This window comes from Sylvia atricapilla, chromosome 8 (assembly GCF_009819655.1).
Source record: "Sylvia atricapilla isolate bSylAtr1 chromosome 8, bSylAtr1.pri, whole genome shotgun sequence".
Taxonomy (NCBI): Eukaryota; Metazoa; Chordata; class Aves; order Passeriformes; family Sylviidae; genus Sylvia; species Sylvia atricapilla.
In genome coordinates, this window is record NC_089147.1 from 920,624 (window position 1) to 947,719 (window position 27,096).

General features: G+C 51.4%; 1 protein-coding gene across 1 annotated transcript in view; it reads left to right on the top strand.

The window, feature by feature from the left end:
* Positions 1–2,894, top strand: part of TCERG1L (transcription elongation regulator 1 like) — a 54,009-nt gene extending 51,115 nt beyond the window's left edge. The window contains exons 13-14 of the mRNA XM_066323359.1: positions 1,111–1,229; positions 2,669–2,894. Of these exons, the coding sequence (XP_066179456.1) occupies positions 1,111–1,229; positions 2,669–2,825 (276 nt within the window). The 3' untranslated portion in view covers positions 2,826–2,894. The remainder of the gene's footprint in view (positions 1–1,110; positions 1,230–2,668) is intronic.
* Positions 2,895–27,096: the final 24,202 nt, after the last annotated feature.

The following is a 27,096-nucleotide window of genomic DNA, read 5'->3' on the forward strand; positions in this document are numbered from 1 at the left end:
TCCTTAATTTGGTGTTTAATAATGTAGCACTTGGACAAGCAAATGCTCCAAGGTTTGATCACAGGGACAGGCTCCCGTCCCTTGGGATGCAGGAACAGCTCCTGAGCCTGGGAGACCTGGCTGTAGGGAGGGGAATGGCCATAATCCTACCCTGAATTAGTGGGGAATTGTGGAGACGCCGCTGGGTTTTCACTGCGTGGGACGTTTCCCAGGAGTCTGGCAGGATTTGTGCTGACCCCACTGCACAGAGCCCTGGGGCCTGCCCAGGGGCTCTCTGCAAGGGTTGGCTTTTCCTGCGGAGCTCCACAGGGATGTGGAGTTCTGCTGCCTGCATCATTTGGGCATTCATTTTCGCCAGAGTCTGCAGATGAGTCCACAAAATGCAGGAGGGATGCAGGGATCTTGGCAGAGCAGATGAACGCTGCCGTTCCCTGGTTATTTCTGTGCCTTAAAAGCCTTTTGTCATCCTGCAGAAGGAATCATTGTGAATATGGAATTGTCCATTTTTTAAATAAACAGGATGAAAAATGAACTTATTTCATATTGTCCCCTGGTTCTCCAGAGAGCTTCCTGTAGGTATTTACCAGAGGACTGGGCACATACATCTTCATTTATTCCCTTTCCAATTCCTCTTTCCCTAAGGAAAAAAAAAAAAAAGAAAAGAGTGAAACAAAATAATAAGGAAATACAGGAATGAAAATGTATGAGGAGCTGCCAGGATGGAAAGTGCTGCTAAAGAGCCTGAGCAGGGAGTTTGGGATTTATTTCAGGGTATGGGCAAGGACAACACCTGAACCACCAGGAATCAATCAAGACACAGTCCTTGGAATTATGGAAAAATTTTATCATCCTTGGAGCAACCTGGGCCCATGGGCCATGGCAGGGGCGGGACTGGCTGGGCTTTAAGGTCCTTCCAAGCCAAACCAGTCTGGGATTAATATAAACACTGCTGCCCTTTAATTAAACACCCAACTGCAGCCAGGACAGAGGGCCAGTCCTTGGAGGGGATGGAATAAAAACCTCCTGGACATGTGGGGAGGGCAGATGAGGACTGCAGGCCCCCAAAGGCTTGGTCAGTAACTCCTTGTCCTGTGTCCCTTCCTTGGCCAGATTTTCGAGCAGTTTGTCAAGACCCGGGTCAGGGAGGAGTACAAAGAGAAGAAGAACAAGTTGCTGTTGGCCAAGGAAGAATTCAAGAAGCTTCTGGAAGAATCCAAGTTATCCCCAAGGTGGGCATTGCCTCAGGGAGGGTTGGGAAGCTCAGCTTTGTCATTTAGGCTGAGATTTTCAGCCCAGAATTCTTCCCAAGCAAGTGGAAGATCCCTGTTCCAGTGCTGGGATGGCATTTCTTCCCTGATATTTTCCAGTTTTTTGTTGAATTCCTGGGAGAGGAAATATTCCATCCCTCCCTCCCTCTGTCCCTTCCCCTCTCCCTGCTTCCCTCAGAATGTGCAATACTTTGCACAGCACATTCATTTTCTATTCCTGTATGCTCTGTGATTACAGCACACACATTACTTATGGAAAATCAGTACCACAGTGTTCAGTCTCATCTATATTACACATGCAGGTGTAATTACTCAGAAATCGTATTTAATCTTGGCGTTGGGTGGAAGAGAAATATCATTTCACCGAGCTCCTGTTAATGCCACACCATTAAATTCATGGAATGTGGCCCTGCCCGTGGCAGGGGGTTGGAACAAGATGATCCCTGAGTTCTCTCCCAGTCCAAACCCTTCTGTGACTCTCCAATTCTGTGATTAAATTAAAATACAGCGTGCAAGGCACAATTTATGTTTAACTTTTTGTCAAGTGACAGATCCAGACTCACGCGGTGGCAGTGCTTAGGGCAGTGCTTCCTCATTGGTAAAATACATGAAAATAAGGGGCTTTATGTTGTAAAAACTGTGAAATTGCTGGCACAAAGAAACGACTGTTTCCTCTGATAAAATGGGCAGATAATTATTCAGCACGACCGGTGTGGGCACACGGATCCAAACAGCACGTGGGGCTGCGATAATTGTAATTACAAGAGACGTTTTACAACAAAACTAGGGATATTCTGGGCTGTTGTCCCACCCAAGCTCTGCTTCCAGCACTGACATTCCCATTCCCCAAGGGAAAAGCTGTGCTGGCCCTGAGGCCAGGAGCGTTTCACCCCTGAGGGGTTTCAGGAGCCGACTGTGACACCAAAGCACTGAGGAAGCTCCTTTCCCTGCCTTGATTTAGGCACACAAGGGGAGAAATAAATCCCAAATATTTCCAATAAAAAGCAAAGAGTCGCCTTGGGGAAAGGAGCTGGGCGTGCAGCCTGAAAGGCAATGAAGGTAGAAAACCCTGCCAGGAGAGTGCTCGCCTTGGAAATACAAAATGTGCAGGAATTCAAATAAAAACTCCTTGTTCCTGGTCCTGGTGAGCGTTGTGTTAATGGCTCAGCAGCCTCCTGCCAACCCTCAGTCCATTTCTAAATCCCAGAGTTAATCCCTGCTCACTGCGGGCTGCTCCAGGCGCCCGAAGCCTTTGGGGGGTCTCACCTTCCCTCATCCCAGATTTTCCATCCTGCTCCTATCAAACCTTCCCAAATGCCCTGATTTCTGCTGTGGGCCCAGGAGCCTGGGGGTGGCTTGGCACAGCCCCAGCCTCCCCAAAAAAATCTCCTTTTCCACAGGACAACCTTCAAGGAATTCGCGGAGAAGTACGGCCGGGACCAGCGCTTCCGCCTCGTGCAGAAGAAGAAGGACCAGGAGCATTTCTTCAACCAGTTCATTCTTATTCTCAAGAAGAGGGACAAAGAAAACAGGATCAGGCTACGGAAAATGAGATAAAAGCAGCTGCAACTGGCAATAAGGACACGCTCCCAGGAAAGGGATTCCATGGAAGGGTGAAAGGCTCGGGGTCCAGCAGCACCACCAGGAGTGGGAGGTCCCCAGGGAAAACTGCCTCTGGACGGAGCCTGTGGAGCATCCAGAGGATTTGGGAAGGCTCTTCTGCAGGAATGGGAAGGATATTTTGTTCTCAAAGAATTAATGTTTCATATTGAAGCTCTCTTTTGTATACGACGTCCCCGGTTTGATGCATTTCTAATTGCCATGATGTGTCGATCCCCTTAATTGTTTTAATTATGCAAATTACTTGTAATATACACAAGTTATGACTCCGATGCAGATTTATAATTAAGCAGAAGCAGATGCCATCCAGAGCAATCTCCAGGCATTTCCATCGTTTTAGGGGAATGATCTCCAGCGACCTTTTGGCAACTCTGCCTTTCCACCAAGTGTGTGGGGGTCTGGTGGTCTGCAGGATCCGCTCCCGCCGCTCATCCGTCTCTGTCCAGTCCTCTGAGTAGTAGTAATCAGCTATTAATCGTTCATCTTGGTGAAGAGTGTGGAAATCTTGGCACATGTTCCATAGGAGAAGTCTCCCCGTGGCCGGGGTCCCCCCGACATTCCCACCCCAGTTCCAGTGGTGAAGCCATCCCCCAAGTGGATTTGGGTTCTGTTCCTGTGCGTGAAGAGTCTGCATGAGATTTTTCTCACCGTATTTGTATAAATAAATATTTAACTTTTGTAATTGAGCATTTTCAAGCCTCTTTTCCGGGGGGATTTTTTGGGGGTGAAACTTTTTGGAGAGTTTTTTTGGGTTGTTGTTTTTTGCCAGAAGTCAAGTGGAAAATGCTGTCAGGGATGGGCTGGGGGTTGTTGGGGTGTCTGTGCAGGGCCAAGGGTTGGACTGGACCCTCGGGGGTCTTTTCCAGCTCAGGATACTCTGGAATTCCAGGAAATAATGGGGAAAGTACCACATGGCTGGTGAGTTTGGCTGGTGAGTTTTTCTGGAGAGATGGAAAACCAGAGGAGGCTCCTGCCAGCCGTGATTTGTGTGCAAATTCCAGGGAGATCCATCGGGAATCTGATGATATTGGGGACAAAAGAGTCACTCTGGCGGTCGTGGCTGGAGGAGCCTCAGGACATCTCTGCCTTTGTGCTGCTCCAAAGATGCTCTGATTGTATTTTGTTTTCCTCAGGAGACCTGCATTTTAAGTTATTTCTCCTTAAATCCATAGATTTCTGTTTGCTTGGAGCGAGGGGGAGACTTCCCCTAACTCACAGTAATTTTTATTTAGGTGAGTGCTGGATATTTTTATCATCGAGGAGATAAAGGAACTTTCTGCTGCCTTTGGAAAAATGAGCTGGGAATCATTCAGAACAAGGGGAATGGTTTCAATTCCCAGAGGGCAGAGTTAGAGGGATATTGGGAAGGAATTCCTGGCCTTTGGGGTGGAGAGGGACAAGGAAAAGGCGGATCCAGGGCACGTTCAGGTGCTGCTTTCCCTGGAGTCTCCCTCTGTGTTTGCCATCAGCTGCCCCACGGTTCCCCACCTCTGAGGGATCTCCTGGGTGTGCTCCAAAAGCCCTGGGCCTTTTGGATATCTGCTTTTGTTTAATTCCTTTTCAAGGCAGAAAAACATTTCAAGGAGTGGAACGTTTTTAATGGTTTTTAATGGGTTTTAATGGTTTTTAATGGTTTTCAATTCAACCAAGAGCATTGAGAGACAGCCCTGAACCCTCCCCAGATACCCAGGACATGGAGGGCAGCTTCATTTGGGGTTGGTTGGATCACTGGGGAGGAGAATGAGCCCAGGTGGAGCTCGGGGTTTGCCTCCCCCAGGACGAGACACGGGAAATTAGGAGAGTTGTAATTAAAAGCTAAATTAAGGTGGAATGGGGCTGCCAAGGGCTCGAGCTGGTTCATTTTGGTTTCTGCTAATAATGACTTCGCTGGGATAATGGGAGCAGCAATTTGTGTGCTGACACCCCTGGCTGGATTCTATTGGTCTGAACCCAAGATAAAGTCAAAGGTGATAATGTCGTGTGGCTTTTCTTTATTTAGGTAAAATGCAAAACCCTTAGGGAACAAACTGTGCACGATGTGGGCAACGTGGAGATGTGCAAAAGATGATTTTTGGGAGGTTCTGGTGAGTTTGGGATGGTTTTTGTCTCTGCTTTCCAGCCTCCCAACAAGGCTATGGATTTTTTTAGTGGTTGAGCAAGAGTTAAAGCCATCGTGGTTCTCTTTTTGAAGTACTTTGTGACTTATTTTTTTTTTAACTTAGTTTTTTGATATTTTGATTTCTTCACTTGGGTAAATATTGCTCTCATCCCACTGCCCTGGGAGCAGCTTCCCCTCTTGCTGTGATCATTGCTGGGAGAGCTAATCCCGAGCAGAAATGAAGGGAAGTCAGAGAAATGGAAACAAATGATGCCAAAGTTCCCGGGAGGCTCCGAATTGACTCTCCTGGATTCACACTGAGCTGCTTTGGGTTTGCTGCTGTGACAATTCCACCTGATTTATGCTCCCAGAGCCGGTGGAATGTCCATCCATTGCATTTCCCTGGCACTGCTGGGGACTCTGGAATTGGTGCCTCTCCCCCTGGATTCACTTTTCCCGGAGCTCTCTTGGCTCTGGGAGGTTTTCCCCGAGTTTCTCCCATTTGCTTGTCTTGGGGTTGTCGTTTTTAAAGTCTCCACACTGGGAAGGGAAACTGGGAGAAACTGGGAATGCAGAAATGCTGTTTTCCTTGGAAAGGGGATGGGGTTTTCCCCTTCCTGCAGACAGAGACCTTGGAGCCTTTCAGGAGTTGGTGAGAAGCTCCTCTCAGACAGCGAACTGGGCTCAGCCCTGACTGGATGCTCCACATTTGTCAAAATTGCTCTAAACTGAACTTATTTCCCCTCCTCTCCTGTGAGGGAGGGAGGAGCCCACAGCTGCTTTTTGATCCCCTTTATTTCCTTTTCCAGGTGCTCAGCAGGGTTTGGCTTTGGCAGAAAATCAAAGCTTTAAGGCTTTTTCTTATTTTTTTTTCATTTTACAGAGCCTATCCTGTCCTCTCACCTTCCCTGCAGAGCACAACCCCATCCCTTTTCCTTCTCCTTCTTTAATATAAGTGAATCATTTGCCAGTCTTTAACTCTGAGGGTAATTTTCAAGGTAAATCATTCAATGGTCTGGCTTGGAAGGGACCTTAAAGATCATCTCCTTCCCCCCAGTGCCTGCTGTAGCTGATCATTTCAGAGTTAGCTGCTGGTAAAAATGAAAGGTTTGATAAAAAAAAAGGCAAAGAAATCTTTCCCAGTTCACTGAACATTCCCTGAACACTCCTCTTCTTTCTCAGCTTGTTATTTCTTTAGAGAAAAAAAAAAAAAAAAAAAAAAAAAAAAAAAAAAACAACAACCTGTCCTTGTAAATTCTCCTGCTGGTTTGAGGCAGCTCCTCAAGGCCACTGGAGTCTCCAGTTCTCCTGGGCAGTTTCTGAGCTGGGAGGACTCACTGAAATTTTCCCAAATGGATTTTTCCACATTTAGCTCTTGGAATCCATTTGGCCATCAGTGATTTTGAACGGATGACACCGGCTGAGGATTAACCACCAGAATTCCCAGAGCAGCTCTGGCTGCCCCTGGAGCCTTGGCAGTGTTCTGGTGGCACCCTGGGACAGGGGAAGGTGTCCCTGCCATGGCAGGGGTGGCCCTGGGTGGGCTTTGAGCTCCCTCCCATCCCAAACCAGCCAGTTCTTAGATCAGGCTTTACCCCACGAAACAAAATATCTTTAATATATTTCTCCTTTGATGAGAAAAGCCTTTCCCTGGAATCACAGCAAAGCTGTGCTTCTGCTTGGAACAGGCACTGCCTGCAAAACGAGAATATATTGAACTTTAAAGAGCATTTTTAATAAAGACCTTCTCCATCTGAGGGGCTGTGATTGTAGGCACGGTAGGCTGAGACTTTCAAGGGCCGTGTTTTGTTTGTATTAAAAATAATTTTCCCCTCAGATGCGATGTTTTCTCCCTCCTAAAAGAATAAAATATTGATTTAATAATTCAGGCACAGTCAGCTGGAGGTTGATGTGTCTGGATCTTTTTGCACAGATCTCACAAATTGCAGCCGAGTGTTTTTATGGTTTTATTGTGGAACAAAAGCTGCTCCTGCATTCCCCCAAAGATCCAGTGGAGCTGAGAGGTTACAAACCCAGGGGGAATCCTCTTCCTGCAGAGCTGAGGGAGATTCCAGGTGGGAGATGAGCAGAGAGAGTGCAGGGACAGTGCCCATCCCTGGGGCTGCCTTGGGAGGGCTGAGCTGGGACAGAGACTGGGCAGAGCTGGACAATGAAGTGGAGATGGATTAAAAGGCCTTTAAGTGATGCCTGAAGTTTTCTCTGTGCTGTATCCCAGGTTCTGTGGTGCCCAGGGCTCAGCTCTGAGCTCAGTCAGTGTCACTCAGCTCTGCACACAGCAGGGACACAAAACAAATCCTTCTCCTGCTGCACACCAAGGACAACTTTCAGCCCCAAAGCACAACCAAGGGTGGGCTGGAGGGAGGGACAAGAAGGATGGGACCTCACAGCCTGGGGCTGGAATGGGACAATTCAACCACAATGTGCAAATGGACCAAAACTTATAAAAGTGTGAGACCTTGGGACCATTTGTCCATTTTGTGCCCATTTTGTGTCCACCTTGGGTGTGGTCCTGGCCAGGCTCTTGTCCTGCCCGAGGGGAATCCTTCTGATGCCTCGGGAAGTCTGAGCTGGAACAGAGACTGGGCAGAGCTGGAGAATAAAGCAGAGACTTATTAAAAGTCCTTTAAGGTCCACCTTGGGCAGGACAAGAGCCTGGCCAGGGCTACACCCAAGGTGGACCCAAAATGGGCACAAAATGGACACAAAATGAACCCAAAAATGGATGAGGGGCTGCTGCCCTGGAAATAAAAGGAATTCCTGGAAACACTGGGAGTTCCTGGGTGCTGAAGTCCCTGGGTGGGTGTGGGCTCGGTCAGTGGTCAGTGGCTGTGGGTGAAGAGCCAGGAAAGGTCTCAGCACAGCAGAATTGATGGTTTGTCTTCTCTGGTACTGGCAGGAGAGAAGTCCAGGTGAGGCACTGATGGTTTTTTGGCTTCTCGCTAATTAAAAATGAGTAAATCTTTCCAATCTCTCCCGCTGCTCTCTGTTGCTGAGGTGTCAGCAGTGAACAGAGAGAGTTTGCTCCATGTCAGCCTCTGAAATTGCTACACCAAGAACTCCATTGCTCTGGGATGCTTTGGGGAAAGCAGAGCAGGGAACTGCTTAAAAATTAAAGGCTTTGCTTCGGGCACTTCTTGGGGAAAAAAAAAAAAAAAAAGAAAAAAAAAAAAAGAGAGAGAGAGAGAGAAAATCCACTTTGGCTTTTAATTAAAAAACAAAACAATAAACCAAAGGAAAGTACCAATTTCAGTGCAGGGATGACGAGCAGCTGCCCTGCACAGGAGCCACCTCTTCGACCTCATTGGTGAGCATCACCATCAGTCACCCTTCTCTTCCCAGAGGGGAAAGGTGTCAACAAAATAGATAAATTCTAAAAATACACACGGTTTTCTTGAAGCTGAGTGAGAATAAAGTGCAAACAGTGAAAAGCAGGCAAACTTGGGGTGATAAGCCCAGTGGGAATTCCTGCAGTGGATCCTGCCCTGGGGAATTCCTGTGGTGGGAATTCCTGCAGTGGAGAATTCCTGCAGTGGGGAATTCCTGCAGTGGGAATTCCTGTGGTGGATCCTGCCCTGGGGAATTCCTGCAGTGGGAATTCCTGTGGTGGGAATTCCTGCCGTGGATCCTGCCCTGGGGAATTCCAGCCCAGGCTGGAGCTGGAGCTGGAGCTGGGTGTGTGTTGGCAGCCTGAGAGTCCCTCAGCCCCTGTGACACTGGTGACACCAGCAGATGCTTTGGCACGTGCCTTTGATTCCTGTCTCTATAACCAAGCCTTGATTCTGGCTGTGTCAAACACATGGATTTTATGGGATGGGCTGGGAAGGGAATCCTTGTACCCGGTGGGGTCCCTAAACCCCAGGAATGTTTGGATGCAGTGACATCACTCCCAAATTTAACAAGTCGTGGTGACCTGAGCCCCTTTAGGTGGCCCTCCACAGCAGTGCCAGAGCTGCTGGGGCTGTGCCCTGCTCCTGCAGCAGCTCCCCGTGTCCCACAGCCCATCCCAAAGCCCTGAGCACAAATCCTGCCGGCCTGGGCTCACCCTTCACTCGACTTTGCTGATCTCTTTGTATTCTGCTCCGTGGATGTCCTTCTAAACTGCAGCTCCTGCTTTTCCACTCTAATTCCTGGGCTCCATTATCCCACTCTCCCCAGTGTTTAAGCCAGTTTTGGTTCATTTGCTTCACACTTCTCTTTTTCAAAACCTGTTTGTGTTTACAGTTTAACTCATTTCACTTTTGTCTCCCCGCCTCTCTCAGCACCGTTTCCCTCTCTCCCCACAATTATGTGTTGTGGCTGATAATTTATGCTCAGGGGATAAAAAAAAAACCAGGCAGATTTTGTTCCAAAGCTGCCTGGCTGCTCAGCAAAGCCATCTCCTTCCACCACTGCTGGAGAAACAGCTGGAATTCTGCCTCCAGCCCGGGGATCTCCAGCACAGCAGGGACCTGGAGCTGCTGGAGAGAAGCCAGAGGAGGCACCAAATGATCCGAGGATGGAGCAGCTCTGCTGGGAGAGCTGGGGGTGCTCACCTGCAGGGGAGAAGTTTGGGGTGAGCCCTGAAGGAGCCACAGGAAAAAAGATGGAGAGAGACTTGGGACAAGGGCTGGAGGGGCAGGACATAGGGAATGGCTTCCCAGTGCCCAGGGCAGGGCTGGGTGGGATTTTGGGCAGGAATTGTTCCCTGGCAGGGTGGGGATGGGATTCCCAGAGCAGCCCCTGGATCCCTGGCAGTGCCCAAGGCCAGGCTGGACACTGGGGTTGGACATAGGGACAGTGGGAGGTGTCCCTGCCATGGCAGGAGGGTGACACTGAGGGGACAAATTCCCTTTGCCTTGTGCCTCCCCTGTCCTGCAGCAGCTGGGAACTCGTCCTCAGCATCCTGTGCTTTGGCATGGGACCATTCCCGGAGCTCAGCGGGGATGGGAATGTCCAGGAGCAGCCTTGGGATGGTCCCGGCGGGGCACAGGGAGCCCGGACCTCCCCGGGGACAGCAGCCACCGGAGCTCCTGCTGCTGGCAAAGAGCAAAAGTCGTTTAAATGGCAGGGTGAGCAAGCTCTTGCTCGTTAAATGGGTTTATTATTTCCTGAGCTCTGGTTAATCACCCTCTTAGCGCCTCTGTTTGCTAATTGAATGCTTCCCCTTCCATCAGGAGCTGAGGGGAGCGGGAGCTGCCCAAATGTTGATTATTCCCGTGATAAGGACACTGAGGTGTTTAATGGCCCCGGGCAATGAGAGATTTCCCTGTGCCCTACAACAGCCACCGGCTCCCTGTCCTTGTCTGGGGACAGCGCCCGGAGCTCCCGGGGTGTGCGACAGGGACAGGGACAGGGACAGGGATGTGGCACAGGGATGTGGGACAGGGACAGGGATGTGGGAGAGGGACAGGGGTGTGCGACAGGAGCTGGAGTGTGCGACAGGGACAGGGGTATGGGACAAGGACAGAGGTGTGGGACAGGGGCTGGGCTGTGGGACAGGGATGTGGGACAGGGACAGGGGTGTGGGACAGAGGCTGTGATATGGGACAGGGCCTCCTCAAGCCCCCAGCTCTTTGGGGAGGGGATGCACTGGACACACGTGGGGCAGGATCCCGGCAGGGATCGCTGGGAAGGGATCTGGAAGGTTTCCAATCCCAAGCCCTGCAGGGAGCAGGGATCTCCTCCCGGCTCAGGTGTCCCAGCCCTCTCCAACCTGGAATGTTCCCAGGCACGGACCTGCCTCGAATCATCTCCGGGGGGGATCCCTTGTCCTTTCAAGCACAAGAAAACCAAAATTGGTTTGGACAAACCAAAATGAAAGAATCTGTTCCACGCCAGGAGTGCAGTGTTCCCCTGGAGCTGTTGGAGTTTGGGATGCAGAGCAGTGGATGAGCAGGTGCTGAGCTCCAGGGGGACTCTCCCCAGCCTTGCACAGGAGCCAGGCAGGACTGAGCTCAGCCTGGCCAGGCTTGAGAGGAGGTTGACACCCCCAGCCTGCAGCCAGCGCTCTGCAGAGCCAGATCACAGGAAATTGGATTTTATTATCGCTGAAAAGTCTCATTTTTGCAAGGAGGTGTCACTGCAAAAGTTTCTTTTTAGCAGGAGAAAGTATTCTTCCCTGATTGACTGCGTGGCTGAGCCAAGGCCAGGGAGGGGAGCAGATTGTGCTTTATGGAAGTCATTTCTTTAATCTTGTGGCTGCTTGAAGGCTTCAGAGTCTGTTGTGAGGATCACAGGGAGCTGCTTTATTACTGCTGGGATTGCTGATCTGCCCGGGCTTAGGCAGTGCTTAATGGAAATCCCTGGGCCTTTTCCTGGAGATCACATCTCCCTCATTAATCTTTTAATGTGCTTCAGCGAGGGAAGAGAACGAGGCTGGGCTTTTCTCCTTCTGCAGCAGAGTGTCTGGGGTTTGTGCTCTGCCCTCTCCACGCACCGGCAGGGCTGTGGAGCAGGGCCTGCCCTCCTTCCCCTGCTCTTTCCCACAGATCCAGCACCTTCCCAGGGCATTGAAACAGGGAAAAAACTCCTCTGTTCCAGTCCCCAGCAGCACAGAGAGCTCTGACCCTGGCTGCAGCTCCTGAGCCACAGCTCAGCGCTCCCAGGGGCAGCCTCACCTGGCTCCGTGTGTTCTGGACACTCTGAGGCTGCTCCAGGGCTGTCCTTGGACATTGCCAGGGATCCAGTGGGAGGCACGGCTTCTCTGGGCACCCTGTGACATAGCTTATAAAATTATATTATATTATGTTATGTTATATTATATTATATTGTATTGTATTAATTATATCCTCTCTTCTCTTCTCTTCTCTTCTCTTCTCTTCTCTTCTCTTCTCTTCTCTTCTCTTCTCTTCTCTTCTCTTCTCTTCTCTTCTCTTCTCTTCTCTTCTCTTCTCTTCTCTTCTCTTCTCTTCTCTTCTCTTCTCTTCTCTTCTCTTCTCTTCTCTTCTCTTCTCTTCTCTTCTCTTCTCTTCTCTTCTCTTCTCTTCTCTTCTCTTCTCCCTTCCCATCCCATCCCGAAGCAAACGGAGATATGTTTGATGCCTGTCCCCAGTTCTGGGTGAAGCCTGCAGGGTCAGTGAGAGCCTGACAATGACCCAGCTCACCCTGGGCCAGTGCAGGAGTGTCAGCAGGGTCTGTGCTCCCACAGCTCAGCACATTGTTTAATTGATCCCACAATTGATTGGTCTCAATTAATGAGGGTTGTGCCTTCCTCACCGCTTTCCCCCTGGGCAGAGGGGGATTTTGGGCAGTGCAGACACCACAGTCACAGAATCCCGGGATCCCTGAGGCTGGAAAATCCCTCCCAGCCCAGGGAGTCCCCATCCCCACCCTGTCCCCAGCCCAGAGCTCTCAGTGCCACCCCAGGAATTCCTGGGACACTCCAGGGATGGGGATCCAAACCTCCCTGGGCACTGCCAAGGCCTGAGCTCCCTTTCCCTGGGGAAATTCCTGCTGCTGCCCACCCTGAGCCTGCCCTGGCCCAGCCTGAGGCCGTTCCCTCTGCTCCTGTCCCTGTGCCCTGGGAGCACAGCCCGACCTGTCCCCTCCTGGCAGGGACTTGTGCAGAGCCACCAGGTCCCCCCTGAGCTCCTTTGCTCCAGGCTCAGCCCTTCCCAGCTCCCTCAGGGATTCTCCAGCCCTTTCCCAGCTCCATCAGGAATTCTCCAGCCCCTTCCCAACTCCCTGGACACACTCCAGCCCCTCCAGGGCTCTCCTGCAGGAGCCAGGAGTGGAGAGAACATTCCAGGTGTGTCCTCACCTGTTCCCAGGGCAGGGCAATGTGCAGCCCCATCCTGCAGCTGCCGAGGATTTCCCTCTCTCCTCACACCCGGGAGAAGGTGCCCAGAATTCCCGTGTTTCTCAGGAGGCACCAGAGCAGTGCCCAGCCCAGGGAAATGCTGGTGGTGAGCCCTGAGGCTCACAGATCCCCCCTGGGCTCACAGGGAAATGTGCCTGGGAGGGATGAACCCCACACCCAGTGTGCTGACAGCACCTGGGAAACCTTGGGAAACTCTCTGGGCCGGGATTACATTCCTCCTGTTGGGAAAGGCAGAGTGGAATAACTGTATAAAAATAAATAAAATTATAAATAGAACCTGCACACGCTGGGGAGGGCAGGGCCAGCAAGGGGGACACTCAGGGGGCACAGGGGACAAGGGCTGGGATAACTCAAGGGTTGGGGGGGAGTTTAAAAAGAGGATTTTAAAAGATTTTGCACAAACACGTTGTCTTTGTGTGACATTCACACGGCACAAACGTGGAATCCTGGAATGGTTTGGGTGGGAAAGGACCTTAAATCCCCCCCAGTGCCACCCCTGCCATGGCAGGGACACCTCCCACTGTCCCAGGTGCTCCAACCCCAGTGTCCAGCCTGGCCTTGGGCACTGCCAGGGATCCAGGGGCTGCTTTGGGCACCTTGTGCCAGTGTTTAGATCAATATCTAACTTAATGAGCTGTTGATGTTTAACCCTTGTCTTTGGAAGCAGGAGAGGCTCTGCTGCATCCCCGGCTCTGGAGGAATGAGCTGCTCCTGCCCTTGGAATGCAGGAGCTGGGGAATCGTGGAGAAGCATCAGCTCAGGAGAGCCAAACTGCAGAAACAACGGTGAGAATCAATCTTCCTGATGAGTGCATTGATCAGTGGAGTCACAGTCCCTAATTCAGACCCAGGGAAGTAATTATTGAAAAAAGTCGTTTATTGAGGGAAGGCTCTCACTGAATGTGCTGCTGGGCTGCTCTTGCAGACACTCGGGGGCTGCTGGTTTGGGTGTGAGATGAAGGAAATCGCTGGAGGAACCTGGAGGGAGCCGTGGGGCTGGAGCAGGTCCTGTCTGAGTGTGGGAACTCCCAGACTTGGTAAAATCACAGATCTGACATGTTTAAAATTGGACTTCAAGGCCAGGTTGGACACTAGGGCTTGGAGCAGCCTGGGACAGTGGGAGGTGTCCCTGCCATGGCAGGGGTGGCACTGGGGGGGTTCAATGTCCCTTCCCACCCAAACCAGGCTGGAATTCCATTTCTGGATTATTCTCCAGGGTGCCCAAAGCACCTGGACCTGAGGGAAATGGGCACTGAGGGGCTGCAGGAGGGGCTGTAGGAGGGCAGGCTCCTCCTCTGCTCTATCCTGCCCCTGTCCTGCCCCTATCCTGCCCCTGTCCTGCCCCTATCCTGCCCCTATCCTGCCCCTATCCTGCCCCTATCCTACCTCTATCCTACCCCTATCCTGCCCCTATCCTGCCACTATCCTGCCCCTATCCTGCCTCTATCCTGCCCCTATCCTACCCCTATCCTGCCTCTATCCTGCCCCTGTCCTGCCTCTATCCTGCCCCCATCCTGCCCCTATCCTGCCCCTATCCTGCCCCTATCCTGCCCCCATCCTGCCCCTATCCTGCCCCTATCCTGCCCCTGTCCTGCCCCTATCCTGCCCCTATCCTGCCTCTGTCCTGCCCCTATCCTGCCTCTGTCCTGCCCCTATCCTGCCCCTATCCTGCCCCTATCCTGCCTCTATCCTGCCTCTATCCTGCCTCTATCCTGCCCCTATCCTGCCCCTATCCTGCCCCTATCTTACCCCTATCCTGCCCCCATCCTGCCCCTATCCTGCCCCTATCCTGCCCCCATCCTGCCCCTATCCTGCCTCTGTCCTGCCCCTATCCTGCCTCTGTCCTGCCCCTATCCTGCCCCTATCCTGCCCCTATCCTGCCCCTATCCTGCCTCTATCCTGCCTCTATCCTGCCCCTATCCTGCCCCTGTCCTGCCCCTATCTTACCCCTATCTTACCCCTATCCTGCCCCTATCCTGCCCCTATCCTGCCCCTATCCTGCCTCTATCCTGCCCCTGTCCTGCCCCTATCCTACCCCTATCCTGCCTCTATCCTGCCCCTGTCCTGCCCCCATCCTGCCCCTGTCCTGCTCTTATCCTGCCCTCCTTCCAGCACGGGGCATTCCCCCCTGGCTGCTCCTGGAGTTAGGATCCGTTTTACACTGGAGTAGGAAATAGTTTGGATGTTGGATGTTTCCAATCGCCACTGGAGTTCACCTGGAGAGCCTTTGCACAGCCCCAGCCTGGGCAGGTGAGACAGGGAGCACGTGGGCAATCTGCTCTGCCCACCACCCACAGCTCCAAAAACACGATGCCGAGGGAAAGAATCATTTTCTCCTTGGTGAATTAAAGGAATGAGAGGATGTAACAAGCTCTTCTCTCATTCCAGCTTCGTCTGTCTGGGCCTCTCTGCTGCTGGGCTCTGTTACTGAGTCTGAGTTGATTCCCTAATTACCAGCTCTGCCTCCAGTCCTCTTTGGTTCCAGCTGATGGGGAGCAGCCAGTGCTCCCTGTGTGTGCTCACATTGCTGTGTGTGCTCACATTGCTGCAGGGCTGCCAGGTGCTGGGGGCAGAGGGGGCTCTGGGGGCAGCCAGGGCTGCTCTGCTCTGCTCTGCACGGCTCCCTGGTCTGTGGGGTCCCAAACCCCTGGTCTGTGGGGTCCCAAACCCCTGTTCTGTGGGGCCCCAAATCCCTGTTCTGTGTGATCCCAAATCCCTTTTCTATGTGATTCCCAAATCCCTGTTTTTTTGTGATCCCAAGTCCCTGTTCTATGTAATCCCAAATCCCTGTTCCATGTGATCCAAAATCCCTGTTCTGTGCAATCCCAAATCCCTGTTCTGTGCAATCTCAAACCCCTGTTCTGTGGGGTCCCAAATCCCTGTTCTATGTGATCCCAAATCCCTGCTCTATGTGATCCCAAATCCCTGTTCTATATGATCCCAAATCCCTGTTCTGTGTGATCCCAAATCCCTGTTCTATGTGATCCTAAACCCCTGCTCTGTGGGATCCCAAATCCCTGCTCTGTGGGTCCCAAAATGCAGCATGAGGAGCCATCCAAGCCCCTCCATCCCTCAGTTTGTTTCCAGTAGCCCCAGGTGTGGTTTCCATTCGCTCCTTCCAGGCTGCTTTTGGTGTTGATCCCAAGCTCCACCTGCCTCTCCTTGCAATCAGTAACGTTGATTAATTCATGTCCCAAACGGAGAAGTTCCAGGAATTCCTTCAGGAACTCGATTTGGGCTGTGATCAGGACATTGATCCCCTGTCCCCCGTGGCAGGGAGCGGCTCTTGTCCCTGTGACTGCAGCAATCTGTGCCCAAGGGGCTGATCAGGAGTGGCACCGGGGGACAAAGGAGCAGGGCTGGGGGTGGCAGGGCAGGCACCGGGCTGATTATATCAATGTCCCTGCTCCCTGAGCGGGGATTCCTCTGGAATGGGGCTGCAGGATGGCATCATTCCCTCCCCGACTGCTGTGGGCACAGAAATGACACCCCAGGCTAAGTGGAACAAACAGCAGAGTGTAACTCAGTGATGGTGAGCTCGGGCTGATTCCTGCCCTGGCACCTCGGGCCATGGGCACGGATTTGGATTTCTCCTTTTGGCTGAAGGGGAGTCATTTTCCAAGGAATGGGTTAAAGGAGCCTGTGGCAGGATCCTGGCAGGGATTTTTGGATTTTCCCTCTTCCTGCACCCACCTGAGCTCAGCAGGAATTCCTCCATTGTCCTGGGTTGTGGTTTAGGATGTGTTCTATCACCATCTTCAGTCCATGGCCCATCAATGCCTTGCCATGACTCACAGATAACTGCCTCCGGGTGTTATCTCTCTTTAATGGGCCATCAAGGAGCTCCTCTGTGACTCATCATCCCATTGGGAGATGCTCCGCCCACGGGGAGGAGCCAAGCATTCTCACCTGGATATAAGCTGGGATTTGGGACAGTAGAAGCAGCCCTCACCCACTGGATTCTCAGAGGACTGGAGCTACCAGAGCTTTCTATGGGATCACTGCTTCAGGAAGAGCACCTCACCTGGACTGCTTCCATCACCCTGATCAGGGTGAATTCTGACTCTGTCAGTGGTTTTTTTCTTTTTGTATTGTTGCATTTATTTTATTTTATTTTATTTTTTTCCTTTTCTTCTCATTAAATTGTATTTCTGACTTAGAGCTTCTCACTTGGTTTGTTTTCAAACCACAACACCCATGGAAAAGGGGCTCAGGCCTTGGCAGGGGCTGCTCAGGGACCTTTGGGGTGCCCATCCCTGGAGGTGCCCAAGGAGAGAGCTGAGGAAGGTGTGGCAGGAGCTGCTGGCTCCTCTCAGATAAAAGCTGCTCAAAGCAGAACCTTTGGGATATTCTTTCCATCCCTGGTTCTCCTGGGACTCCCCTGAGCACGGAGCTCCCAAAGCTGCTGGGTGTGGAACAGCCCAGCCAAGCTCCTCTTGGCAAACACATTCCCAGTGCCTCGTTCAGTACTGGTGATCTCCTCTGATCAGCCCCTCAGCTGGGCTGGGGAAAAGCCTCTTAGCTGGGATTAGCCCTTCCAAACCCAATTAGTTAATGGTGGGATTAGACTGTGGCACGAAGCTCCGTGCGCCTTGTTTGCTTTAGCTCAGCCCAGCAGACCCTGGGATATTCCCAGAGCTACAACAGGGGACGGTTTAATCTCATTTATTTCTTTGATCTGGTGGAGTCTCCATGGTGCCCTGCTCCACAGCACCCCTGGGAGCAGGCCAGGCACATTCCCAGGCTGCAGGCAGGAGCCCCATCCCCTGTGGGCTCCCAGGATCATCTGTCAGCTCCTTTTCCATGGATACCTCACTGCTTCATGGAAGGCTTCTTCGTCAGTGAAACAAAGTCAATCAGAAGGAAAATTAGTTCTGTGTTAGAAATTGGTGTTTTTTACCCAGCAAGAGAGATCAAGGTTCAGGTTTGATGCCTCTTGCTCTTCTCTTTGTAATTCCATGAATCTCTACAGGATTTCTCTCTGATTTATTTCCTCTTGAATAGAGCTATCCCATCTCTTTGATTTTTCATCTCCTGTCTGATCATGGCAAATTTCTGCCTGCCCAGCTCTCTGAGGCAGTGAGAAACACTCAGCGCATTCTCCACCCTGATTTAAAAATTACAAATTTTTAAATGGGCAAAGATTCTGCACCAGGTCGGCTGGAACCCTTGGAGTTTACAACCAGCAACGCCTCACGGGGAGCAAATGAGCCTGAAAATGATTCCCTGATCTTCCCTACAGGAAATCTTTATCCCAAAATTTATCCCAGTGTGTCTTTGGCAGGCTGGGTTCCTCCTGCTCCATCCTTCCACCTGGACTGCTCTGGTCCCCTCTGAACGTCCTGAGCTCTCCCCAGGTGCCACCACACAGGTGACAACCTGCAAACCACCCCCATCCTGTGTCCACAGGGGGCTGGCGGGGTCCCCTGGCTCAGGATGGGGACAGGGCTGTCCTTTCCCTCTCCCTCCTGTCCCTGCAGCTTTCAGAGCTGCTTTCCCAAGGGTGCCAGGGATAAAATTCCCAGGGAATTTTGCCACGGAGTCACATCTCATCGGTGCTGCTGATCCATCTCTCCTGCCAGGGCACTTCTTAACCCAGCCCAAGGTGATGATCACAGCCCAGGGCAGCCAGAGCCCAGTTTGTGATCTGGGCAGGAAAGAGCTGCTGTCAAACCTTCCCCTCCTCCAGTCCCATTCCAGGCTTATGTCAAACACTCAGGAAGGTTTGAATTTCCTTTTTTTTTTTTTTTTTTTTTTTTTTTTTTTTTTTTTTTTTTTTCTTTTTTTTTTTTTTCTTTTTTCCCTCATTTGGAGTTTATCTCAGATAAAAAGAATATTCTGCACTGATTGAAACTGAACTCAGGAAAAGTGGAGCACCTCTGCTGTGGAGCCAGGCTGGGGCACCTGGGGGTGCTCACCTGGAGAGGAGAAGTTCCAGGGGGAGCTCAGAGCCTAAAGGGGCTCCAGGAGAGCTGGAGAGGGACTGGGGACAAGGGATGGAGGGACAGGACACAGAGAATGGCTTCCATTCCCCACCATCAGCCCCAGAGCATCGATTTCATGGGAGACATGAGGAAAAAAAACCCTCTTTAATTAACCTTGGGATGCTTCTGAGCCCATGTGATTGCCCATCCCTCCTCTGTGGGATGTTCCTCTTCTCTCCCCACCCCCTGGCATTCCATTCAAGGATCACACAGGATTCATCAGGCAGCTGCTGGTGGCTCATCTGAAGATTTATCTTGTTTCCCAGGGAGCAGAGCTCAGCCTTGTGCAGCCGGATGGCCGTGAATCACATCAGTGTCACTGCCCAGCCAGAGCAGGATTAATGGGTGTTTTCCTTTCAAATCTGATCTCTGGGAGAGGAAATTCTTCATGCATTTTATTTTTATTACCCTTGCCAGCATTTAGCTGCAAGGAGGGTTCTGAGGAGGAGGGATTTGGAGCTGGAGGCAGAACTGTGGGATGCAGGTGGGTTTATGGGGTGGCACTGGGCATTGATTCCCTCCATAGGGCCGGGAGCGAGGCTGGAACTTTGGAATTGTCTAGAAAATTCTGGAAGATAATCGTAGAATAACAGGATACTTGGGTTGGAAAGGACTTTCAGGATGCTGAGGGGCCTGGAGCATCTCGGTGCCCAGGAGAGGCTGAGGGAGCTGGGGCTGCTCAGCCCAGAGAGGAGCCCCAGGGAGAGGGGGCTTCAGTGTCCCTGGGTGTCCCCATGTCTATCCCTGTCTGTCCCCCTGTCTGTCCCTGGCTGTGCCCCCATGTCTGTCCCCATGTCTGTCCCTAGAGTGTCCCTGTGTGTCCCCATGTCTGTCCCCGGGTGTCCCCATGTCTGTCCCTGTCTCTCTCTGTGTCCCCATGTCTGTCCCTGTGTGTCCCTGTGTGTCCCCATGTCTGTCCCTGTGTCCCCATGTCTGTCCCCATGTCTGTCCCTGTGTCCCCATGTCTGTCCCTGTGTCTGTCCCATGTCTGTCCCTGTGTCCTCATGTCTGTCCCCATGTGCAGGGAGCACAGAGCAGCCCCAGGCTCTGCTCCAGGCCCAGCGATGTCCCCAGAGCCCCGGGCAGGGCTGAGCTCAGCAATTCCCTGAAATCCTGCCCTGGGCAGTGCCCAGCCCTGAGCAGAGCCCAGGGACTCTCCTCCCTGGGATATTCCAGAGCCACCAGGACACCCTGCTGTGCCCTGAGCTCTGGGGTGGCCCTGCTGGGGCTGGTGTCCCCAGGGGGTCCTTTCCAGGCTGGATCCTGGGACTTTCCACTCCAGCCAGGAGCAGCCTCGTGGCTTTGGCTGCAAAGAGGAGCCCCCAGCATCCCCCTCTGGGCTCGTGTCCTCACCCTGCCCTCACTGTGGGGGATCCCACCCCACGTCTGGGGCAGTTTTGGTGCCCAAGGAGAAGCTGTCCCAGCCCAGATCACACCCAGCCCTTTCCAGCGCTGTGTAATTTGCAGTATGAGGCAGCAAAAAGCTCAGGCACTGAGCTCTGGGCTTTGCCAGGTTCCCAAACTCATAAACACAAGGATTCAATAACGTCTTAATTCAGGAAAACTAATTTCCCAAGCCATTAGACGGTGTTTAGCAAATTAGCTCAAATTTATTTTTCCAAACTTGGAATTAAAGTTGCCGTACATCTCGATCACGGTCTGGTTTCCCTTGTCTCTATAACCAAATTTTAGCTGTGCTGCCTCCCTCCATCCCAGTGCTGGAATTTAGCAGTGCCCACCATGCTCCTCTCTATGGACCCACCAGAGATTTCCCATTTAGCAACCTGGAGTGTCCTGGGAGTGATTCCAGCTCTGTGCGGAGCAGAATTCCAGGTTTCAGAGCTGCTGCCTGAGCCAGTGCTCAGATTTCTGAGCAGCTTTTATGATCTCTGCCTTTCCACTGTGCTGTGGGTTAGAACCAGAGCTTTGGCTGCTGCAGATGGGAGCCGTGTTATTGATGGCCAGGAGCTTTGTGCTGCCCCTGGGCAGACCCTGAGCAGGAACTCAGCTGCTTTGTGAAGAAACACGTGAGCCTCCCCAAAAGAACAAGAATAACGACTTGAACTTTATAGTTTCCGAGATTATTTCATGTTGCTCGTGAATTTTCCGGGTTGTCCATACAGCAGGCAGAAGGGATAAATGATACTTTTTCATTTTCTATCTTTCCTGCTTCAGGAAATCTGGGACAGAGAAGGGTTTGTTCATCAAAGCTGGTCCTTATCACCAGCCCAGGGCTCTGAGGTCCCTCCCAACCTCTGCGTGATTCCAGGATCCTGTTCCAGTTACACCCATTTCCATTAGGCTGTGACTGGCCTGTATAAATGACTCCAAATAAAAACTCAATACCAATTCTCAATGCCCTCAAAGCTCGGGAAATAAATCCATCACATTGAGCAGATGGAAATACGGGCAGCTCGGTGAAGGGCTGTGTAGCAACACAAGATATATTGGCTTATTCCAATTTTCTCCTTGTTATCAGAGGCTGTTTTGACTGGAGAACTCCTGACCCTTTGAGTAGAAACTCCTCTCCCAGCAATCAGAAATGAAACAGGATTCTCTTATCAGCCCCTCCTGGGGTGGTGGGGTGATGGCAGCGCCCCTCTCCCAGGTGGCACTGGCAGATAGGCTCTTATCCATGCAGGAGCCAGAGGGGAAAATGCAGGAAGGAGCATCCTGTGGAGAAATCCTCTCCAGAGCCCTCCTCTCCTGGGATCTCTGCTCTCAACAGTGCCAGTCACACGGAGAATCTGTAGCACCACATCCTGCCTGGCTGCTGCATCCATTTCTTAATACACTCGACAGGGAAAATCCAGCTGGGATTTGTCTCGGAGCACTTTCCCAGTCAGACAGCGTTCAGGATGGAGAAAGCTGGCAGATTCCATTTCTTCTCCATGGTGAGGGATGGCCCATGGCCCCTGGGGGGTCCCAGTGAGGGTCCCCCTCTCCTGCTGATGCTGTCTCTGAGGAGAGGTTTGGGGTTTGGGAGGTGGCAGCAGGTGCCTGGAGGGCTCTGGGCTCTCACAGGGGCTCTGTCCCTTCCCTGAAGGGCTGTCGTGGGAGGGTTTATCCTCCTCAAACTGCGGGAATTGCGCTTTAATCGGGGAGCACATGGAGTGTAAATCTCCACAAGGAGAACGTTTGAGACCTGCTTTTTCCTCCTGTGGTTGTTTTATCTGGTGATTTTTCCAAGGCTCTAAACCTACATTTATTTCATGTGTTTCCAGGCCTAAAGGTTTACAGGCTGCTCCAGAAACTGTGTTTTGACTCTGGAGAGGTTCAAACTGACCAGAATACAGCCGGCTCTCCTTCAAGGCACTGCAAACACCGACCCCAGGGGCCAGAGTCACAGAATCATGGAATCCCTGAGGCTGGAAAAGTCATCCCAGCCCATGGAGTCCCCACCCTGTCCCCAGCCCAGAGCTCTGAGTGTCACCTCCAGGATTCCTGGGACACCTCCAGGGATGGGGATCCAAACCTCCCTGGGCACTGCCAAGGCCTGAGCTCCCTTTCCCTGGGGAAATTCCTGCTGACTTGAAGCCTTCCTGGAGTTATTTCCTTATTAATATCTGTGGCTACAAATCTTCCTAAAATTCCCCCAGGTTTCTGGTTGTGAGCACACCGTGCTGGACATGGTGCTGCTGCCCCATCTCAGCACCTTTTGAAGCTACAAAGGCTTTTCCCAGCTTCCTTCCATCCTCCCCAAATGTCCCAGACTTGTTCCCTTGCTGGCACAGAATCACCACCCCGTTATTCCAGTGCAGGTATCTCTCAGCCAGGGATAATTACAGGAAAAATAAATATTAAATTTTCCTCAATTAGCCGAACCCAACGTTCCCAGCAACATCAAAGCTGGCTCTCTTAAAAAAGAAGAATGTTTCACTTCAGTCCAAGGAGGTGAGAGGGAATGGGAATGAAATGGAAAATTGTCAATCACCAGAATTTCCTTCAGAGGCTGAGAGTGAAATATTCCATGATGATGTTCCATCAGAGGGGGAAAGTCCTGGGTTTAACCTGGCCAGAACCAGGCCAGGTGGAGCTGCACTTTGATCCAGGATTTCTTTTGAAGATCCACTGCTTGGTTTGAGGATATCAGATGGAATTACTAACGAGAGCATCAGTCCAGAGCAGGAGCTGAAGGATAAACGGCAGAGGATGCAGAGGCTGAAATTGAGGAGTGGGACTGGTTTGGGACAATGGCATGGGTGACACCAACCCTCTTTATCTGTCACCAGGACAGTGCAATGGATTCACCTGCTCCTGATGCCACTAATTACACAGTAATTACATACTAATTACACATGGACTTGTGAGTATTAACTTGCTCCTGCCCACCACTGATTCCACCCTCACCCACGGAACAGAATCCCACCAGGGTGGCCTCATGTCCTGGCCTTGGACAGGGCGACTTGGGAAGAATCCAGTGATATTTTCTTCAGAACAAGCCCCTGAAATTCCCTGTAGGGGTTCCCCTGGAAAAGGGGACCTGCAGGAGCAGAAGGACAGCCAGGAAGCTGAATTTTTATGGCTCATACAACTCCCCCAGTCCCCTCTTTAAGCAGATGAAAAGGCCTAATTGGTTTCCCTGGAAGAGAGAAGAGCTCAGGCTGGTTACAGAGCAAACAACAATAATTTGCTTTTCCCCTCTTATTCAGGAGAACTCGATCCAAACGTTACAAGAGCACTTTCAATTCCTGTTTATTCTCCTCGTAAACAAGCCCTGTGCTGCTGTTTTGTCAGGCTTACAAAGCACAAACCCTCTGCTAAATCGAGTCTTAATAATTGAATTTATTCGAGGGGCTTCCCACGGAGCTGAGAGTGAGGAGGGGAGGGTGGGCAGGGGATTTGCTGCTCATCCCTTTTGTACCAGCTGAGGGAATCCCAGGAACAGCCTGGCCACAGCCTGGGAACAGCCTCTGAGCTCAGGGATGGATGGAGCAGGAGGGCCTTTGGGGATGGGTGGCAGAATCCCAGACTGGACTGGGCTGGAAAAGCCCAAACAATCCCTCAAAGCCCCCAAACAATCCCTCAAAGCCCAAAAAATCCCTCAAAGCCCAAAATAATCCCTCAAAGCCCAAAAAAATCCCTCAAAGCCCCAAAAATCCCTCAAAGCCCAAAAAATCCATCAAAGCCCAAAAATCCCTCAAAGCCCAAAAAATCTCTCAGAGCCCAAAAAATCCCTCAAAGCCCAAACAAGCCCATAAAGCCCAAAAAAAGCCCTCAAAGCCCCCAAATCCCTCAAAGCCCAAACAAGCCCTCAAAGCCCATCCCATGTCACACCTGCCTGGGGCAGGGACACGTTCCCCAGAGCAGGTCCCACCCAGCCTGGTTTAACCTCTCCTGTTTTCTGCAGCTCAGCACCTCCAGCTCTTCCTGGAGCTCCTGGCACCACGGCTGCAGCTGGGTGCCACCTGCAGGGAATGGCACCATGGGGACACTGCGGTGACACTGTGGTGACACACAGTGACACCGTGGTGACACCAGGGTGACACTGTGGTGATACCACAACGACAGTGCAGTGACACTACAATGACCTCACAGTGGCCCCACAGTGACACCGTGGTGACAGCACAATGACACCACAGTGGCACCATGGTGACAGCACAATGACACCGTGGTGACAGCACAATGACACCACGGTGACACCACAATGACAGTGCAGTGACACCACAATGACCTCACAGTGGCCCCACAGTGACACCGTGGTGACAGCACAATGACACCACAGTGGCACCATGGTGACAGCACAATGACACCGTGGTGACACCACAATGACAGTGCAGTGACACCACAATGACACCAAAGTGACACCACAGTGACACTGTGGTGACAGCACAATGATACCACAGTGACACTATGGTGACACCACAATGACATCAAAGCGACACCACAATGACACCACAATGACATCAAAGCGACACCACAATGGTCCCACAATGACACCAAAATGGCACCACAGTGACACCACAATGACATCACAATGACACTGCAGATACACTACAATTGCACCATGGTGACACCACAGTGACACCAGAATGGCACCACGGTAACACCACAGTGACACCACGGTGACACCGGAATAGCACCACAGTGACACCACAATGACACCACAGTGACACCACAGTGACACCACAGTGACACCATGGTAACACCACAGTGACACCACGGTGACACCAGAATGGCACCACAGTGACACCACAATGACACCACGGTGACACCACAGTGACACCTTGTCCCTCACTGCTGAGCCCCAGGAGCAGCTGGGGGGCTCAGCCCGGACAAAAGGAGGCTCAGGGGGACCTTTGGTGGCACTTTCCCCCTGTGCCAGGCCAGGTCCGCAGCATTCCCAATAATCATCACCAATAACTCCTGATTTCCCTTTTCCCGTTTATTTATTAATAATAATTATTATTAATAATTAATAATTCATTAATTCCTTATTGCAGTGCTTCTTTCCCCCTCTCCGTTCCCCCAAGCCCCGCTCTGGTGCCTGGCCGGGTTCTGCTCCCCAGCTCCTGGCTGGAAGCTCTTTGGAACCCCTGGAAAATCCCTGGAGCCAGCGGTGGGTGAGGTGGAGCTGGGAATTCCCGTTTGCACACCGTATGAGATCTGTGCAGTCATTAGAGAGGTGTCAGTGAGCGGGGAAAAGAGGGAGCACAAAGGCAGTGGAACGCCCTGGAAGTTGGTTTTCATCTGTAGATAAATCTGAGAGTGTTCAGGAGATGCTCCAGTGGCTGCGGTTCCCTCTGCCTTTCACACAGCACCATTTATTGCTCTTTCAAGGTGCTGACAGCTCCAGGAGGCTGCTGGAGCCCCGCATCAAAAGGCAGCCCCCTGGAGCTGGGGAGGAGCTGGGAAAGCCCCAGCAGAGCAGGAACAAAGCCACCAGGTAAAGGGGAACGGGAGGAGTGGAGACAGAATTCCCTTCATTAACACTGCATTCCAGCAACGCGCCATCCACTTTTTGTGATGCCAACTGACTCCTGCAGCTCCTAAAATTCACATCAGATAAATCCAGATCTTTTTTTGTCTTCCCTGAGCTGTTGCTGTTCTCAGAGCTCCTCAGAACTTTGGATTTTCACCATTTTTGAGTGAAGGATTTTAAAGGAATATTGACACACACCGTGCTCTTCTTTACTTGTTGTGATGCTCTTTGAGGCGCCTTCACTTGTCGCAGGGTGATAAAATCTGCTCCAAGCAAAGCCAGGGATTCCTCTCCTCATCCCAGAATTATTTCCCCAGCTGAGTAAAGAAAACCTCCTGGCTTTGTTTCCAGCCCTGAAGCAGGAGGGTGCAGCCCTGGTTTGTCCTGAGGTGTTTTGGCTTTCTGAAATTCTTTTCCCAGGGAATTTTCTGTAAACAGGAGAGATGTTTTTGTAGCTGTAACTTTGTTTTCATTCTTTCCCTAGAAGGGACTTCTTCCTTGATGTCCCTCTGCTCTGAGCAATGGGAGTGAAGAGGTTTTGTTTTTGTGTCACCAATCAGATTGGGCTGTATAGAACAACATATAAGGGAGACATATCCCAAAAATAAAAGCGTCATTTCCATTTCTGAAGGTGGAGTTTGTGTCCTTGTGGTGTCAAACAGCATCAGGAGGGTTGCACATGGTGTTTTTCTCTCTGAAGGTTTCAATAAGGTTCCCCCCTCTGCATTCCCAGGTGAAAATCTGTCTGTGGCATCCTCCAAGGGCTCCAGGGGTTATCCTGGAAATCCTGGGTGAGGCAGCACAGCCGGGAGCTCCTTGTGAGGAAACCTCCACGTTCACAGCCAGGAGCCTTCACCTGGCTGCGTGTTTCCTACAGAAATAGCTCAGAAAAACGGGATTTAAATAGGGTTTTACCAAGGGAAATGACATCCAGTGTCGTGGCATTACAATAACTAATGTGAAACACCTTTTATTAGGTTAATCTGCAGTTTATGGTCAATGGCATCCAGAGGGCAGGGAGAGGTGGGATTTGGGGAAGGAATTGTTCCCTGGATCTCTGGAAGTGTCCAAGGCCGGGTTGGATGAGGCTTGGAGCAGCCTGGGACAGTGGAAAGTGTCCCAAATTCAAAGGCACTTTGCCTGTAAGAGCTGAGAGCTTAGAAAAGGAGAATTCCATTAAATGAATGTAGGGATAAAGCAATACATGTTTTTATTTCTCTCTCTTTTAGTGTATAAAATTGTACTTATTGTTATTGAAATTGATATAAAGTATTTTTCATTCCACTCCAGGTCCCTTAGAAGAGGTCAGCCCACCTTCTTCTCTGGGCACATCCTTACAGGAGGAAAATGATTCATCTGACACGCAGGAGACCAGAAGAAAACAGG